Source organism: Leptonotus elevatus, chromosome 7, assembly GCF_054856555.1.
Source record: "Leptonotus elevatus isolate MCC_2025b chromosome 7, RoL_Lele_1.0, whole genome shotgun sequence".
NCBI lineage: Eukaryota > Metazoa > Chordata > Actinopteri > Syngnathiformes > Syngnathidae > Leptonotus > Leptonotus elevatus.
The window spans coordinates 22,765,556-22,784,797 of NC_141245.1; the positions used below are offsets into that span (position 1 = coordinate 22,765,556).

Below are 19,242 nucleotides of genomic sequence, written 5' to 3' on the forward strand. Positions count from 1 at the left end.
CTGCGATGGAGGTAAAGGGCTTTCGTTGCCTCGGAAGCCGCGTCAGCTCGCATCTTCATGACATTATGACATTGTTAAATGATGACATTATTGGAAGGCCTCCAGCAAAAAGTCGAATTCTTTAACCTTTTACAAATGCATCCGTCGAGGCTCGGTCGTTAAACACGCACATGCCGTATATGTCTGACCTGGTGTAAAATTCTTACAAGCGTATTTACGAACAAAATCCGTAAGGAACTGTTCATGAAAATGCTCACACAGCTCTGATTGGTAGTTTGTCGGCAACTTCCTGGTTCTTGTATCCAATGGCAAAAAAAAGGAAATCAAATTCCTTAAAAAAAAAAAAAAACAGCCGCCCAACCACACAACTAACTATCCTTCTAACCAATAAACCAACCAGGTCAACTTAGCACACTAACCAGTCAACAAAGCAGCCTGTCAGCCCATCATTTACGCCTCGTGCAGCCTGCTGCCATATTACGCGTCCCACTTTTAAAATGGTGAAAATTGCATTGGCACACCTCACAGCAGACGCGCCCAAATGTCGGCGCGCCGGTCACGGGTGGCGACCAATCGCACGGCGCAATCTGTGTCTCGCTAAAAGTGATTACACCGTATACGCTCCAAAGCTGCTGCTGTGTGTGTGGTGTTGTGTGTGTGTGTGTGTGTGTGTGTGTGTGCAGCTCACGGTTGTCAACCGTAGCCAAGGCTCTTAATCAAAACAAGCATCTGGGCTCCATTACGGCCCGCTGGACGCCATTGATCGCCAGCTCGCATCCAGCGGGGTGTGTCCACAGACCTTATCTTTGCAACACGTCTTATAGCTGCGCGTACATAACACATTCAGGACACTTAAAAAAAATAATAATAAAAAAAAACTCTAGTAATAGTTGTAGTGACAAAACTCCTGAATTTATGTTAAAGGAAAAAGATTCTGGAATGTATCCCCATTTTGATTAACTTGGCACCGTGGGAAAAAAAAAGCTAACTAGCATTGGCTTGACTTTAAGGCAAATAAACAGTACAGACAATATAATACTGACAGGCGTAAATTCTTTATCCTCTGCGTAAAACGATTATTTCCGCAACTTACTGAGTCATTTTACAGTAGTTGTGAAACTGGATGGGTGAGAGAGAGAGAGAGAGAGAGAGAGAGAGAGAGAGAGAGAGAGAGAGAGAGAGAGAGAGAGAGAGAGAGAGAGAGAGAGAGAGAGAGAGAGAGAGAGAGAGAGAGAGAGAGAGAGAGAGAGAGAGAGAGAGAGAGAGAGAGAGAGAGAGAGAGAGAGAGAGAGAGAGAGACAGAGACAGAGACAGAGACAGAGACAGAGACAGAGACAGAGACAGAGACAGAGACAGAGACAGAGACAGAGACAGAGACAGAGACTTTTTTTTTTTTTTTTTAATATTGTGTCATGCTGCTGGCTAATGCCCTAAAGCTTTATCATTCCACCTGAATGCAAAACAAGTGAAAGGCCGTTTCCCTAAAGCATTATAGAATCTCTTAAGTTGATACTCATGTCATGCCCTTTTCATCGTTTGCTTCGTTTCAGAGTAGAACAAAAGCAAGAGAGGAGAAGAAAGCATTTCGACCTTGCTCAATCCGACTGCGCCGCCGCAATGACGGCTCGCTCGCATTATTCCTTTTATTTCCATCAAGGCTGAGGCTCGGAGATTGAATTCATGTGATTTTTTTTAAATATGACGGAGGCAAGAAATGAAACATTGCAAATTCATCACTTATTACTTTCAGGCGATGAATGTGCAGAATGAAATGAGTAATTTGGCAGTTGTGTATAAAAAAAACACCACGTGTCATTCACTCTACTGTTCATTTAGTAACACTAAAAGTCGGGATGGACGAACGCCGATACGAGGTATTGGTATCGGGCCGATACCAATCCTATTTCAGCCACCGATACTTCAGGCAAACAAAATCTGACATCGAGTAAGTCCCCCTCGGCATCCCTTTTGACATACTTCCTTGACACCGATTGCTCCCATTTTATTAGCTAAGGCTTTGGCGCCATCCTGTGGCATTTTAGGCTCTTCCAGGCGCGCCAGGTTCGGCAAAAAAATATTCAAATTTGAAGTCAGAATTGAATTTGTGGTAGAGGAAAGTGGTTGTCGGTCATTGCCAACAGCAATTTCTGCAGAAATGCTTATGAAGTCAATTGAAAGATAAATTATGTGAAAATGACAAAGTATTAATTGTAGTAGATAAATTAATAAAAAGAACACTTGAACCCGGGAGGCGTGAATTTATGAAGCAAGTTAAAATTTACATGGAAAAGTGACCCTCCGTTCATTTAGATGGAAAAGTGGAACCATAGATATTCAATGGAAAAATAGAGAGAGAGAAAAATAATCACTCAATAGCGCCACCTAGGCATGCAGTACCCTCCGTTCATTTAGATGGAAAAGTGGAACTATGATAGTCAGTTGGCATACATGCAACCCTGAGCATAATTGCCATGGATTTATTTGCAATGTACAGTGGGAGGTGGGATTTGAACCCGCGACTTCCTGGGTACGAGACAAGGCAACTGAGCAGTATCAGACGGTTGGTAATGATGGTCAGTTGCATGTACGAAAGTGGGCGTGGAAAGTGGGACTTAGAAAAAAAATTCAATGTCAGTCCCATTGAAAATGAATGAGGAGAAGTTGGTATTTAACGTTAATGTGGAATCAGACGATAAATATCCCGAAATGCTTGACTTTTTGAAGCAAGTTTGAACGGTGTCAATCAGAAGTATTATGTGGCAAAAAATTGTGGAGAATAAAAATCACAAATACAGTAACATTTATTACACCATAATGCCTTTAATTATCATCCGTTTGTCTTCTTCTTGACAATCTCGCCATGTTTTTGCGATTCAACAAGCAATAATAAAAAAAAATTGTGTGGGGAGCCTTCGCCGACAAAATAATAGTTTGTCATTGTTTTCCTCCAAATGATCTGATATCCATATGCCGCGACATGATCGCGAATGGATATTAATAGCCGCGTTAGCATGAGACAAATAAACAAAAAGAAGCTCGCTCCTCTAGTGCGAGTGGAGGAGGCGTGCCGTTAGTCACGTCGCCACTTAGCTGGACTGATAGCACCTTTGCTTTGAATTGTCGAGCAGATTGCTTATACCGGCCGACATTGGCACATTGTGTTAGTACATCATCTTAACGGCGTGTTCCTTGGCTACCATTTAACACGGCTAACTCAGCTCGGCGTTAATGTGCTACCTCTGCGAGAAAAAAAAAAAAAAAGCGAGAGCATGTGCCGACGACTATTAACCTTCTTCAGATAAACACCGGGCTCGAAAGGACGTTGTGGAGATAAAGAGCAATTATTCTCTTTTATGTTAGAACGGTGTTGCCACCCACGTTTAATAAAGTGTGAAAAGTAGAAGAGGATTGTTGAAAGATAAGGCAGATAGTGCACTTAGACATCTTTTCGGCTTCTGATGTCATGTAACATCAAAGAATCTGCTTTTGCTTTTTATTATTTTTTTTTGACTCATTTTAAGCACCACAAAGAAACAAAACATTGGTTTAAATTCAAAGGAGCTGCAAAGTGCTTCTTTTTTTTTTTTTTTTTTTTAAACAGTTCCCAGGTTTCTTCAAGGACGAGTTTGCTAACGGCTAGCAAGCCTCACTTGACCAAAGCCATGTCCCCTCGCTAACATTTACAAATGCAGTTCTCAAACATGGCTATTCATAATGCCACACATATACAGCTTCAACAAAATAGCAATGTTGGCAATACCAAGCTAGCATTCGAAGCCGGTGTTAGCATGACTTATTCTTATCGGACTGTTGCTATAACACAAAATGTTATTGATTTTTACATAATCAAACTTAGTTTTTCAATGTTGAATCCGCTTGTCCTATGTTTTAGCCTTCTGTAACTCTTTCTAGTACTAACACCAGCTACTAACGCTAACAACAGCTAGCTTACAATGGCTAATTTGGTTATGGCCATTCATAATGCCGCACATATACAGCTTCAACAAAATAGCAGTGTCGGCAATACCAAGCAGGCATTAGAAGATAGTGTTAGCCGCGGCTGCTACGTTGGTAGCATGACTTATTCTTATCGGACTGTTGGTATGACACAAAATGTTATTGATTTTTACATAAATCAAACTTAGTTTTTCAATGTTGAATCCGCTTGTCCTATGTTTTAGCCTTCTCTAACTCTTTTCGAGCTACTACTAACGCTAACAACAGCTAGCTTACAACGGCTAACATGATCCTTGTGGCTAATTTTTGGACTCGAATGTGTTCTTGACGCTAAAATAGATAGCATGCAATAAAGCTCCCGTTAGCCAGCAGGCTAGCTGTTATGTTTGTACTCAACGACAACCCAACCATACATTTTAAATGTCTTCCGCAAACCAGATGATAGACATTTGATTCCCAGTCTTTTAGAAGAATCACCCCGATGCCTTTTGTTGACAAACGTTATGAAATGGTTTATGGCAAACTCACTATATTGGGTGCTATATAGTGGATAAGGCGTGATCATATCGTAATAACCACGCTTTCTCTTCCTTAACCTTTCCCAGGTGTCATGGGTGAGTACGAGCCCAAAATTGAGGTGCACTTCCCCACCTCCGTGCTGGCCGCCAGGGGCGTCACCGTCAGACTGGAGTGCTTCGCGCTGGGCAAGTAAGTAAACAAGGACATATGGCACAAATAAAAAGCGGATATTTGCTGCGGCGGCTGATCAAATCATATTAAAAAAAAAAAAAAAAAAACAGCAGCACTTCTCATCACAGCTCAGTTCATATTCCCAGTGTTTTCCTGTCCTCTTTAAACGTCTTTATTCCATGACATGACTTCTTCAGGCGGGATGTTAAGAGAGCAGGGAAGAGTGTGTGTGTGTGTGTGTGTGTGTTAGCCGGTTGGTGTAGCCGCCCTGAGGGATAAGGCCTAATGTATGCGTGTGTGTGTTTCCCGGCTCTTTGTTGAATGAATGAACGGAGCGGGACAAGGTTATATCGGCGCGGAAAATAAATGACATTGTAATAGTCGTCTGCCAGGAGGGAGAGTCCACGGAGAGTGCGTTCCAAAAGCACTTAGCACACTTACTAAAGTTAGCGTCGCAGTCGCTGTCGGAAATGCTGAAAAGTTATTTCTGCTACCTCAAGGGAGGCTACGTTCGCGCGGGCCAGCGATTGTTGGTTTGTATTCTATCAACACTGATCGTTTTTATGACACGTACTCACTGGTTTGTCTTCCGTGGATATTCCCATTCAGGTTAGCTTAATGCTAGCAAGTTAGTATGACACAAAGCAAGAAAAAAAAAAACAGTTGGCTAGCGTACGACGAGAGATCCTGAAAGTCGAAATATTTGGAACTAAAATGAAAATATTTCCGTAGGTTAACATTGCACCGTCAACACAAGGAATGTACATCGTAGTTCGATACATCGATGCGTCTTCAAATAAGTCAGATCGAGGCTTTGTAAAGCGCTAAGGACACCGTATGGTGAAGGTAAAGCACTACATAAGTGCACTCCATTTACAATTTTGATCAAATTGGATTTTACATTTGTTGGACTATGAAGTGTTTTTTGGGGGGGCAAATAAAAACAGTCATCGATTTGAGTTAGGTTGACACTCGCTTGTTAGCGTAAACACAAGTAGTTAACGCAGATATTGGGCGTGAGTCCGAGCTCTACTTTTTATGAAACTGAATAAAACCAATGTCGAGAATAAAATTCAAATTTTGTGGAAAAAATTGTCGAAGTAATTGGAAAAAAATAGTCAGTCCAAAGTCCAAAATAATTACAATATCAAAGTGGGAATATTACAGAGCAATACAGTATTATTTTATATGATGGCATATTAGGGCCACGTATAAATATATATTTTTTAGAGGGCGGGGGCAATATTCCGAGAATTTTTTTTGCAAATTTGCCACTTCATAAAGTCCCATTAACCACCAACGAATCATCACCTGATTATACTAAAACTACGCTACATGTATTTGTCGTAAGTTTCTGAGTTTTTTTCTCGCAAACCTGACCCGTAATAAAGTGGCAAATTTTCTTTTCTTTTTTTTTATCGGAATATTGCCTCCACCCTAAAAAAATATACATTTATACGTGGCCCTAATACGCCGTCGTAATTTTAGACTATACTGGTAGATTTTAAAAAAAAGTTGCTACTTTAATCAAATCTTAACATGGCTAAACAATTACTGTTTGTATTCACAGTCAGTAGTTATTTCCTTGTTTACCAATTAACATGAACCATCCAATTAAACTGTTTAAGATCTAATACAATAATTTTTTTGTTAAAAAAAAATTTTTGGGGGGGGGGGGGGGGGGGGGGGGCTCTGGATCTATTATATTTTGTTCCCTCGGATTACCAAAGTTGATTTATTAATTTCACAGGCGACCACTTTAAGACTTGGCGAACGTCTCTGAGCTGAAGACTGAAACTAAGATTTATTGTTAATTTTACAACATTTAAACAAACAAACAAAAACATGCTCCGACACATTTTCAATCGTCTCCGGAGAAAAGTGATTTGCTCTTGTGCAAAAATTATCTTGCATCACACACTCCATTATGTTTATAATTAGTCAGCATGAATTATTCATGGCTGTCTGTCATCCAGTGTCTCTAATCTAAAATAAATCACTGAAAACCTCATCGGCGTTTACCTAGATTCCAATCAGCGTCGCTCATTACGCCGCGTTACTTCCCAAACATCGCGGCGCCGGGGACGGAAAATTCTGACGGAAAAAGCTCAACAGCAGCTGTGCCTGGCTCTCTCCTCGATAAACTCAATTCTGCTTGATAACTTTCCGTCAAAAAAGCCATTTCCAGTTAGTTGAAACGGATGACTTTTCGATGCGGACCCTTTAGGAAGTGCCGGTCGGGAATCGAGTTAGGGACGCGTTTCTGTTTTCCTGTTGATCGCAATCGAGACTGGCAACCAGAGTGCAAAGATGGTGACCGTGATGGTGGTGACTTCATGTTGTGTTCAAGAACACACAAAAAAAAAAAACACATCACTGAGCCTCGTCTATGTTTCAGACCGGGCAGCACATTTCATTCAGAATGTTTTATTTGTGAATCGCTATGGGCGTGGCAAGGCACTGTTCGCCAAGAAAACAATGCCAATTTTGAGGGCCTAAACATGCACAGAAAATTCATTCAACTTGGCACACATCTGGCCTGGCAAAATGAGCTATACTGTATTTTATAGTGTTTTGTGCAATTTTTTTTACAACAACAAAAAAAAGGCTCACTAGCGCTCCCTAGAAATTTTAATGAAGCAGCCCCACACGTTTAAGCAAGATCTACAAAAATGTGGAGGTATGTAAAGAAGCCCAACAAAAAAGTCTCTTGGAGCCATTTGCTAAAATGAACAGGAAGTGAGCAAAAAAAAATTGTAATGTCCGATTCTTCCTATTTTTGCACATTTACATGAGTATTATTTTGCCTATTTCTTCTACACGTTTGATCCGATTGACTTCAAAATTGGCCTGGACAATGTCAAGACCTGGTCCAACAACAGGGGGCGGGGGGGAATCTTGACTTTTCGAAATACTTTATGATCATATTTTGTCTTTCATTTTTCCTTCGCCATGAAATAGGAAATGCTAAATAATTCCCTGGGACATGCTCCAAAAATTTCCAAACTTCACATGTATGTTTATAGTCACGACCTGAAGGTATCTCTATGACAATATTCAGTTATAAATATAGCGCCACCTATCTTGGGGTGAAAATATTTTTTTACCCCACATACTGTATTTTGTACAAAATTTGGATACTCTTTGTAAGTGTGATAACGAAGTCATTCATGAATATTTTTTTTACTTTCAAATTTTGCCCTCGTTTTGGCCTATTATAGGGATCACATTTTGAAGAACTCACAGATCTCATCTGACTGACTTGAATCTGTGGGTGGGTCATCTGAAGATGTTGCTGATGAAAAACATTTCACAGAATGCTGCTGCTGTGGCTCAGCATTTTGTAAAGAAATATTTGCTTATTTGGGTGGTCGAAACATGAGTGAAAGCTCACGACATTTTTAATAAGCATCAGGTCAGGCAGAAAACAAAAACGACATATGTAGTTTATTGTTCCGTTTTCAATACAATTTTCAATCCCATGTGACAGTACCCCGATGTGCAAATACCCCGAAGTGGCCCGGGCTGCGAGGGCCCTTCATAGCTGAATTGCATCTCGAGTTGGTTTAGAGATTTAATTGTACCCTGCACGGATTCAATGCTGCCCCCCAAAAGAAAACCGAGCCTCATCCCAAGTTTTAAGCTTTTGCGTCACTGGGCCCGCACATTTAAATAATTACTGTGGTTTAACCATTTTTGTGTAGGCGGAAATAATGTTGTGTCCATGTGAGCTGTGATTGACTGTCGACCAATCCATGGTGTGCAGTCTGCAGTCAACCGGGATAGAGTCCAGCTCCTGAGCAGGAAACGCGGTACGAAATGGATTCACGGATGGATGGATCAAAGTTGAAACGCCGCTTTTTTTCAATTCCAAGAAAAAGTGGCGTTGGTTCAGAGAGTTTCGTCTCCCCACTTCCTTTCACTTGCGCCCCTGAAACATTTTGGATACTTTCACCCAAATTGCCGTACAGCAGCCCACTCACTTTTTAGTTTAACTGACCCCGAGGGGAATCAAACTCTACAAATTCTGGCAGCAGCTCGTTCAACCTCGGGGGATGGGGGGGGGGGGGGGGGGGGTTGTCAGAATGGCGAGGGCCTTTGCGTTAAGCGGCGGGCGGGAGTGGAGTGGAGTGGAGTGGCTTGTTATAACAGCGGGCTGCGCTCTCGAGGCGGCCGCTTAATGTGTCCGGGAGACGGATGTATTTGAAAAAAAACGAGTAGCGGGTAGACAATGTGTGGATCTTAATCAAGTGAATCAAAGCCATCCTTCACAGGCAGCCTGGCATGGACTCGATGCGGAGCCTTAATCACGGAGCAATTCCGAAGGTGGGCACAGCAATTGTGCGGAATGCTAATTGGGATGTCATCCGCGCAGGAATAAATGAAGTGAATGAATAAAGTGTACCACCTTAAGTGTCTTAGGCACTTTCCTCCGGTCTTTAGCAGAGGCTTATTAGTTAAGCTGGCATCAACAACATTACACATTCCTAACAACTCATCTTTTGGGTTAAAGTTATCCCTTGATCATTTAACCCAACAACAATTCTACCCTCTAACCATAACCACAACTCCCAAATTGCAACACAAATCCTAAACCCCAGTCCTAAGTAACTAACCTTTTTAAAAAAACGTATAAATACGTCATTTCAGATAGAACATATTTCTACGTCTTTGCGAGCAAATGTGTTAATGTGGCGGCCGTTGCTCAGTGTGCAGACGGCCGTTCAGTAACCAGAAAGTCGGCTGTTCGATCCCCGCTCTCCCCAAGTCATGTGTCGTTGTGTCTTTGGGCAAGGCACTTTACACACGTTGCCTCCAGTGGTACTCTGCGCTGGTGTATGGAAGGTGGGAATGTTTGGTGGCGGTCGAAGGGGCCATCGGCGAACACTGGCAGCCACGCTTAAGTCAGCCTGCCCATGTGGCTACTTAAGTAGCTTACCGCCACCAAAGTGTGAAGGTGTGAGTGCATTCTACAGCGTCTTTGAGTGTCCAGAAAAGCGCTGTATAAATCTGGTGCATTATAATTATTATAATCCCTGATAAAAAAAAAATTAAAAAAAAGTAACTTAAACTTGAGTAACTCATTACTTTACACAGGCGGTAATATTGTAATCTGAAATATATTACATTTTGGAAGTAACTTGCCCAACACTAGCTACTTCCAACCAACCAATTCTCTAACCAACCATTACAACAATTCCTTAACCATAGCTTTAATGCTAAATTGTTAGCCCGCTAACCTACGGCTACCAACAAACTAAGTTGGTGTTATGGTAAACACTTTACAAAATGCCTTTTTACCCAATCCTAAAACTAACCATAACCCCCGAACCATATTTTAACATGACTCCCGAATGCTAATGCTAATCGTTAATTCTAACCCACTAATATAACCCCAACTGCTTGACCATAATCCTAACTTCAACTCCTTAATTACCCTAATCCTAACCTTTTCGCCAAATCCAAATTAATCCCTCCTAATTTAGAATGAGGGTTAATGCTTACCCTAACCTCCTAACTCATTCTCTAACCCTCAACCCTATTTAAACCCAACTGTAACCCCCAAACCCACAAACCCTCTTCTTTCACGTTGTACAACATTGTGGTGAGTCTCAAATCCTTTTTGAAACAAATCAAGGTATTTGACGAGCTGTTTGACGATAGAAAATGAAACCCCCTTGCGAACTGATTAAAAAATAAATAAAAACCTTTGACGTCCTTGTGATTCCGCTACGACTCGAAGGCTGAGAGGGATGCGACGCATTTCCGGCCCCCGCTCGCTGATTGATGTGCTCGCTGGAGGTTGGTGTGTGTGTGGCGTCGCATTTCTGCCGCTCGAGAAGCCGTCACATCCAGTTGTTATACGAGAGCACGAGTGACAGCGTGCGCGTTGAGATAGTCGACTCATCCATCACTCGCGTTCTGACGGGCGCCCGTGAGCAAACGCAACGCTTGGGCACTTACCTGGCGCGCGGTTGTTGCTTCTTAAACACATCGCTTGTAAACTGCACTCATCTTATATTTGTGTACAGCGCAGTGACAATTTCCACAGCAATGTATAATTGTCGTTTCTCCTCACAGTCCGGTGCCGACAATCACCTGGCGGAAGATCAACGGCAATATACCGAAAAAGGCCCGACTGCGCAAGTCCCAGGCCGTGCTGGAGATTCCCAACATCCAGCTGGAGGACTCGGGGACGTACGAGTGCAAAGCTGAGAATCCGAGGGGAGGGACGACTTTCAAGGGACATCTGCAAGTCTACAGTAAGCCTTGAGCATGGGCCTCACTTTTTGAAAAAAAAAAAATGAAAAAAAGTCATTTGTTCTTCTTCTTCTTACTGTACATGGACGTCTGTACAGTTGGTCTCTGCTCAGAGGATAAAGAATATATGACCGAGTACTGTTATATTGTATGTCTAGATGTGTTGCTGATATTGATGTTCAAATATCAGTTGCCTAAAGGTTTATTATAGAAAATCTAAAAATGCTTGTTCTGTCTGCCACAATATTCATTTTTGACAGGGACTTTTTGTGTAAGAGCCTTTTAGTTGCTTCAAAAGTAATTTCGCGTTGATCATCTTGATTGAATGAATTTGAGATACCACTGGTTATGAGAAGAAATAGCCTAAATCTCAAGGTGTAGATACTGTTAAGGTTAAGTTTTAAAGCACGGGTGTTTTTTATTTTGTTTTTTTTAGGATAGCTGGATTTATTTGTTTTAATCTAGCCAAATCAGATTTTCCTCTTCAATTGGCAGATTTTGTTTAAATTATATGATATACTCCTCAAATACTTTTTTTTTTTTTAATGCCCAGTTTTTGCGGTGTATCAATTCCTCTACGACTGACATTGTCAATCATACTTTAATTTGTCAATAACAATTACTTGGAAAACTGCTGCCCGTTTTCATTCAATCCGGACATGATGCGAACTCTGGTTATCGTCACCGTGCCAAAGGCCGCGGTGTATTCCCGGAAAAAATTGGGCCGAGCGCTCCTGTAAAGCCCTATTAACTTTTTCATGAGCTCTTAGCGGAAACGCTGTGCAGTTGCCAACAATATTTTCCTGACTGGTGGCAGGATTTATTTTGAGCTACAAGCGGCGGGAAGACCAGTGTCAAGAAAACAGTAATTATAGATAAGAACAAATTGCTAACTAGCGCAGCAAATTAGTTGGTGCTTTTATTTTAAGAACATGGGTGGGCAAACCGTTTTGCTTAAGAGCCACATCTGATTTTTTTAAGTGCAAAGGTAGGTCAGGTTATTTGTAGATGTGGTTAATTGTATGTGCAGAAAATGTAACGTTTCTAAGTTTGTATTTGTTATTTTATATTATAGAGGTTATTTTTCATTATTTAAGGTTTGATGTTGTTGTGATTCCGTGACGACTCTGAGGAAGAGGTTTGTGACTCCTTGATTGATGTGCTTTTTCAACCCGTGACCCGGCGGCTAGGCTGGGTGAACATCTGCCCTTTTTAAGTCGGAGCTTTTAACTCATTGACTCCCAGCCATTTTCACTGAAGCCAACCCCCTTTGCTCCCGGCTGTTTTACTAGATTTTGACTGATTTTGCAATGCCCAGAGAATATGGTGTTCTATTGCTATAAAAACATGGAACCTACCAAAAGAAAGATTTGCGTCTTTTCTTTCATCAGGAAAAAAATATTATGTTATATATTTCTATCTGTTTCAGTTTTGCAGCATTTAGCATTAGAATATAGCTAAATTTAACCATTATTCTCAAATCTGTTAAAACTGTGGGGAAAACAGCTTGTTGCAACATGGCCCTGGTTGATCTCTTATACTCTGCTGCCACCAGCTGGTCGTATTTTGTAATCATTACCATTGCTTCAAGCGACCTCTTCAGGTCAGAGGCTGCATTAAACGCCTGAAACACGTATAAATACGTCTTTGGGACACTTAAAACATTTAAAAGAGAACATATGTATACGTTTTTGGGAGCAAATGAGTTAATAAGCGGCACATACCCAAATCAAGAAGTGTTTGAGCAGGGTGCCTCCATGAGTGAAAATATAAGGACTTTTTTTTTTTCTTCTTCATAATAGTCTGGGTTATAAGTAGCAGCTATTGCATCGTCACAACCCTCCTCGTTCCATCATGGTAACAAATAGTATACTGCGCATTGGCCTCACAGTAGAAGGGATTGGGTTAGCATTGGCTCATTTGCATAACCAAATGATTTTAAGGAGACAACATATACTCTAATACTTTATGTATTTTGACAAAATAATTCAAATAGTGTTTTCAAACATGCACAGTATGTCTCCTTTAAGACTTTTCTTGAGAAAAATGCTACTGCAGGCATTTTATATTGCTTGTTTTGCTCGTATCGTAAAGGAACAACCCCCAATTGCGCCCGTGCCACACGCACAAGGCCAACATAAAGGAGTGCCGCAGCCTTGGCGGGACACGCTTCCAAGGTCCCGCACTGCCGCCCTGATTCGCTTGACAACACAAGGAGAAAAGGAGCCCCAGCTTGTTGTGGCTCGAAGTAATTTCCTTGAGGCCATCTGATCGTTTGGGCTTTTCATTGTGAATTGAACATTCTTGGCCATAAAGGAGCAATCAAACAACAACATTGTGTGTTATTAAAGTCGCAGCGTAGCGCCTGGAATAGACAACAATGGCAACTTGGTGAATTCAGGCAACCCGGAATTGCATTAGTAGACATGAAAAGGCGCAAATTAAATATATTAATGAAATGTAATGAATTAATCACGCTGGCATGTCATTTGGACAAACTAAGTCGTTCAAACGCAAAAACGTATAAATACGCTTTTCACTACTTTGTCCTGCACTCCCAAAAACATATTTCTACATTTTTTATGTCTTTTTTTTATGCTCAAGCATACAGAAGGCTTTGATACAGCCTCTGACAAAAAAATGGCCAGCAGGTGGCAGCAGAGTATAAGAGACCAACCAGGGTTATGTTGTAACAAGCTGTTTTCAACAGTGTTATGTGAATAATGATGAAACGTAGCTATATTCTAAAAACGGAAACCGATACAAATATTATTTTTTCCTGATGAAAGAAGAGACGCTAATCCTTCTTTTGGTAGCTAACCATGTTTTTATAGCAATAGAACAGAATACTCTGTGGATCTTGCGAAATCAGTCACCCTTGGAATCATTGCTTTCTCAATTATTCTGAACAAATTAATTGCCTTTTGGGAGGACTTAATATGACCAAAAACACAAATTTTGTCAAGAAGATTTTTAGAGCATTTTCATTTCAAGCGGACTCCGTTCTTTAGTAATCAGCAGTGCAACATGGTGTACTTTTACCAAAAACACCAGTTCTGACCAAAAAAAGCAAAGAAAACCTTTAATGCTAAGATTTTTGTGTTCGTGATACCTCAAACTATAGAACCCCCAAAAAAGATATATGTATTTGGCTATGTTGGTTTGAAGCGGCCATTTTGGGCGATTTTGCAGGGCTCATACTTTAACAAACTTCTATCCGGGAGTTGACCCAAATGTCTTAGCCAGATGCGAAATGCTAACTTTGCAAGCTATTTTGCCGACGCCATCGAGTGTGGGCGGAGCATGGCGTCAAAGTTTGATGATCATTTCAAGGATTCGTCTTAGAAAAAAAAAAAAAAATAGAAAAGCTGCTTGCATCTTTAATTTTCTTGGAATTAATTTACATCCCTTTCATTTCTGTAGATTAGCCTTCGTCGTTTGTGCATTATTAACACAACTGAGGAAAAAGTTTAATACAAAAAAAAAAAGGCCTTGAAAGATTAAACTAAAAGAAGGAACGGGCGGGCTTGGCGGTGGTTGCTCGCTTTCTTGGTGGCTGATTAATATTCTCGCTCCCACGCAAGACGAACGATCCGACTCCAACGAAAGGTCCTTGTAAATTTTATAATCTCATGAATATACGTTCACGTATTGAAAAATGCATCAAGCGGATAGACGGAGACTTCCAGATGAAAGCGAGAGAGCATAACGCGAACATTTCTTGCAACTTTCTGGTAGGGAAGTCGCGATGTAAAAGCTGCGTAACGAGAAAGAACATGGACGGCGGGCTGGATAAGCGTTCAGAAATTCTTGCAAAAACATCAACATGCCCTCCTGGTGCATTCAATGATCACGTAATCTTTCACTTGGATTTGGAAGCTTGTTGATTTTATGTGATAGACGACTAATGTCAAACACGGTCTCAACTTGGTTGGGGAAAAAATTTATCCAGTTTGTTTATAAATCGAGCTCATTTTGCCTTCACCCGGAAGACACTCTTCTTCTCTTGCTACCTCTTTGACCACTGCTGCATTAGCGGCATAGAAGAAGAAAAATTAACAGTAGAACAAGTCTCAAGGCAGCACAAGCTAGAGGGTCACAAATTAGGGTCGTATTTTCTTTCCCGACATAATAGAGGACCAGATAAAGACTCGTGTTTTGTTTCATTTCCAATTTTTAAACCAAAAATGGGAAACGCCTCGACAGCAACACTGCCTCTTAGTGGACGGAGGTGGAACGGGCCTTTCGAAGTGTGTGAATATCTTGAAACTGCGTGATGTTTGTCTCAAAAAAAAAAAATGCACGTGCCCGCCACAAACGCAAGCAGAATTGAACATTCACAAATGGTAGGTCATGAAAAATGCATACACAACATTAACACATTCACTCTCAGCCATTTTCACTGAAGCAACCCCCTTCGCTCCCGGCTGTTTTACTGGATTGTGACTGATTTTGCAAGGCCCACAGAATATTGTGTTCTATTGCTATAAAAAACATGGAACCTACCAAAAAAAAAAGATTAGCCTCTTCTTTTTTTCTTTTTTTTCATCAGGAAAAAAAAGTAGGCCCATATTTCTATCTGTTTCCGTTTTCAACAATTAGCATGAGAATACAGTAAAGTTTCATCATTATTCACAAACCTGTTTAAAACACTGGGGAAAATTGCTTTTTTGCAACATGGCCCTGGTTGATCTCTTATACTCTGCTGCCACCAGCTGGCCGTTTTTTGTAATATTTACCATTTCTTTAAGCGACCTCTTTAGGTCAGAGGCTACATCCAAGCCTTCTCTATGCTCTAGAATTAAAAAAGAAAAAATCATTAAAAACATATGAATGAGTTTTTGGGACCATGGTAATATTTAAAATAGAAAGTTTTTATGTGTTTTGGGGAGCAAATGAGTTAACAAACATGTGGGAAAATGGCGGATCTATTTGTGGATCTGAAAAGCACGTGAAAATCCCGAATATATTTGTAGTGAATAATTTTGAGACAAATCTCTACACATAAAAAAACATGTGTGAGTTTTGTCATAGGCGATATGGCATGACTCCTTCTTGTGATTGACTCTGCCAGCCATTCGATTATTCCAAAGCTCCAAAATGACAATGCTGAATGTAGGCTACGCCGAGATATTTTGTCTTTATTCATCTGAAAAATGTTTGTTAACTGTTGATGTACTTTATAACAGCACACAAAGCCTGTTGAGTTTTTGTCAGCTCAAGAAGTCAACACCCTAACAAGATGTAGACCACATTAGAGACGTTTCAGCGATCCTACTTTTTTTTCCCCCCCTCTCGCTCTCTCTTTCAGCGCTGCCGCAGTGGGTGCGAATGATTAATGACACTCAGCTGGATAGTGGGGAGAAGCTCCACTGGGAGTGCAAGGCCACGGGGAGGCCCCGGCCGACCTATCGCTGGCTGCGTAACGGTTTGCCCTTGACGTCCCAGGTACACGCACCTCGTCTCTTCTTCCTTTTGCTGAAAGAAGTGTGGGGAAAAAAAAAATACCTCGGGGTGCTGAATGTTGTCATGAATCATCATTAAGAGGCCACTTCTTCTTTTTCTTCTTCTTTTTTCGCCTTCCAGGGTCGAGTGGAGATCGTGAACGGCGAGCTCTCTGTTCACAAGCTGCAGCCCGCGGACTCGGGGATGTACCAGTGTGTGGCGGAAAATAAGTACGGCGCCATTTACTCCAACGCCGAACTCAAGATTTTAGGTAAACATTTTGGTCATGACTCTTTATGTACTTCCGGGAAACAAATCCTTCCACATCATTTGGCCAAAGCAGAGCAGTTGAGAAAAGAAAAATATTCATTTGAGCCTTTTTCTCAACCAACCTATGCGTTGTGAAGTGTCAGTTTTTACGCAAGATGGAATGTGAGATAAATTGCTTCCAAGGGAGTCTGAACGCAGGCGTTAATTTACATTTCAACATCTACGTTGATTTAAAAATAGACATGCTGGAAACTCAGATATATGGGGAACGATATGATAATTGAAGGACTGTCTATTATTACTTGAAGACAATCCAGTCAACATATCTGTGAGAAAATGACTTCCACAGACTTGATGATGGAGGTTTGGTTTCAAGTCTTTCACTTTAGAAGTGACAACAGGTACTGCTGGACTAATACGGATTATTTGTGTTTCGAAGAAATGGGGGTGATTTAAAAAAAAAAAAAAACTTTGGGGGTACCGTAATTTTTGTGGTGCAACCCCCGCCCCCCCTCATTGTTTTGGTTCAGGTCAGTGGTAATCAGTGCCTTCAGTTTTTTGTTTTTTAAAAGTTGTATTTATTTATTTATTTTAGAACAAAATATAGGCTATGTTATTACAGAAATAAATTGTAAAAATAATAATAATAATAATTTAAGAAAATCCAGTCCGATTTTTTTACACACTTAAAGTGTGTTTTCCCAAAGAAAAAGTACAATATTGAAAGTTGTATTTTGAAAAATAAACTTGTTCATATATGATTTTCTTAAATATACTTTTAATCTCGTAAGATTAAAACTTGTTTTTGGGAGAAAATAAATCCTATTTGTAAGAGGTGGCTGAACATCAAAAGTTTGAGCACTCTTGAAGTACTGTCGATGATTGTTTAAGTGTGTCGTGTATAGAAAACATACGATAATACTGTCACTTGCCTTCCATGGAAATATTTGAAGATGAGAAGTGAGTGATTTGTTTTCTTTTTTTCTTTTTTAATGGCCAATATATGCTACAAGATGCTGCCAAAGCACTTCTGTTTATTAGACAAGGCTATGTCCTGATTGAATGCGCCTCTCCTCACTTCAGCGAGATTGACTCTACTGTAGCCGCCTCGATACAATTCAGTCTGGACTCTTTTTTTTTTTGTGGCACTTATGTTGTTTCTAACCTTTATTATTTCAGGCACTTTTTATTCCCCGCACTTTTTTTTGCTATTCAACAACTCCCACATAACACTTCCGATTTACACCGTTCAAACTTGCTTCAAAAATTCCCGCCGCCCGGGGCGTATATTGTCCGATTCCAACCATGATAATAATCATTGTCCAATTATTTAAAGCTGCTCTATGTAACATTTTGCCCCAAATATCTCTACAATAGCCTTTTTTTTTGACCATTTATGACTGAAACATGTTCTAATTAGCTGTTCACAATGGAAACTCCTGCAAGCCTTTCGCCAATAGTTTTGTGACTGGATTCGGGTTTGAATTTCCCTTACTCTGTCTGCGGATGTGAAATCTCCCTTCGTTTTCAATGACACATTCACGCCGGCATTCAGCAAAACGTCCTTCAATGATGACAGCAAGTCTGCTGTGGATCAGCGGGTAATACAGCGGGAGCTTTGACCAGTAAACAGGAAGTGAGGGTTCGAAATCCCACCTTAGACTGGTTGAAGTTCAACTTCTCTTTTTTTTACATTTATCATGCAACTCCAATTAATAATTAGTCATTTTCATGTAATTTATCTTTCGATTTATTTAATAACATTTCACAAGCATTCAACATGCATTCAGCTTTTATTAGCATTTAGCTTTCAGCATTCTCACGCAATTTCTCAAAAAATTGCACTTATTTATTTTTATTTTTTTATTTACTTCTGCTTAAATACAGGATTTCATTCAATAATTCTACTTCTATCCTAAATTTGTGTCTATATACAATTATGCTACCAAAAAAAAAAAAATTGGCTCGCAGGCATAGATTGGCAGTGATGGAAGCCGACTTTCATCCAGCGTCGGCGCGAGCGCAGCGCGAGTTCACGTGCGACTTTTAAGGCCGACTGGCGCTCGGCGGCCACAAGGCTTCGCTCAGGCTGTCCTCTGCGCTCTCTGTGTGTTGATGCGCCATTTTCTCCTTGTCATCTTCTGTACTGGAACGCAGCTGGTGACACCCCTTCCCCTTTCGCGTTCCCCCGAGGGGCGCTTTGATTTACTGGCAGCGTGGCGTGCCCTTTTTTGAAGGGGAATCTGTGGCATTTCGGAGAATCAAAAGCCCCTTTTTGTTTTTTTGTCCATCAAAATGTTGACTCCCTAAGCAAGGTACACGCGTAGCAATTTTGAGCATGTAATGAAATGTGAGCGACGCCACACGATGAAGAAAAACTCTGCCAGTGTCGATAGTGCTGCGGTTCTGCAAGCAGGACCAGGTGCGCCGCAAAATTAATTGGCCAGAGTTGATTATTTCGTATCATTTGAGATGGATAAGCACGTATCGTCACCTTCCTAAAATAATGGCTTAAGTCGTTGTTTTCAAAAAAACGCGAAATACTTAACCAAATGCTGATTATATTTATCTATAATTTCGTTTCAAGGGTAGAATTGAATGATCTGTTTAGCTCAATGT

At 40.7% G+C, this 19,242-nt stretch overlaps 1 protein-coding gene across 3 annotated transcripts in view; it reads left to right on the forward strand.

The window, feature by feature from the left end:
- The window catches only part of cntn5 (contactin 5), a 166,676-nt gene that overhangs the window by 107,173 nt on the left and 40,261 nt on the right, over nt 1–19,242 (forward strand). For all 3 annotated transcript variants that reach the window (XM_086080520.1, XM_086080517.1, XM_086080518.1), the window contains 4 exons: nt 4,563–4,665; nt 10,729–10,910; nt 16,220–16,356; nt 16,495–16,624. In XM_086080520.1, the coding sequence (XP_085936646.1) occupies nt 4,563–4,665; nt 10,729–10,910; nt 16,220–16,356; nt 16,495–16,624 (552 nt within the window). The remainder of the gene's footprint in view (nt 1–4,562; nt 4,666–10,728; nt 10,911–16,219; nt 16,357–16,494; nt 16,625–19,242) is intronic.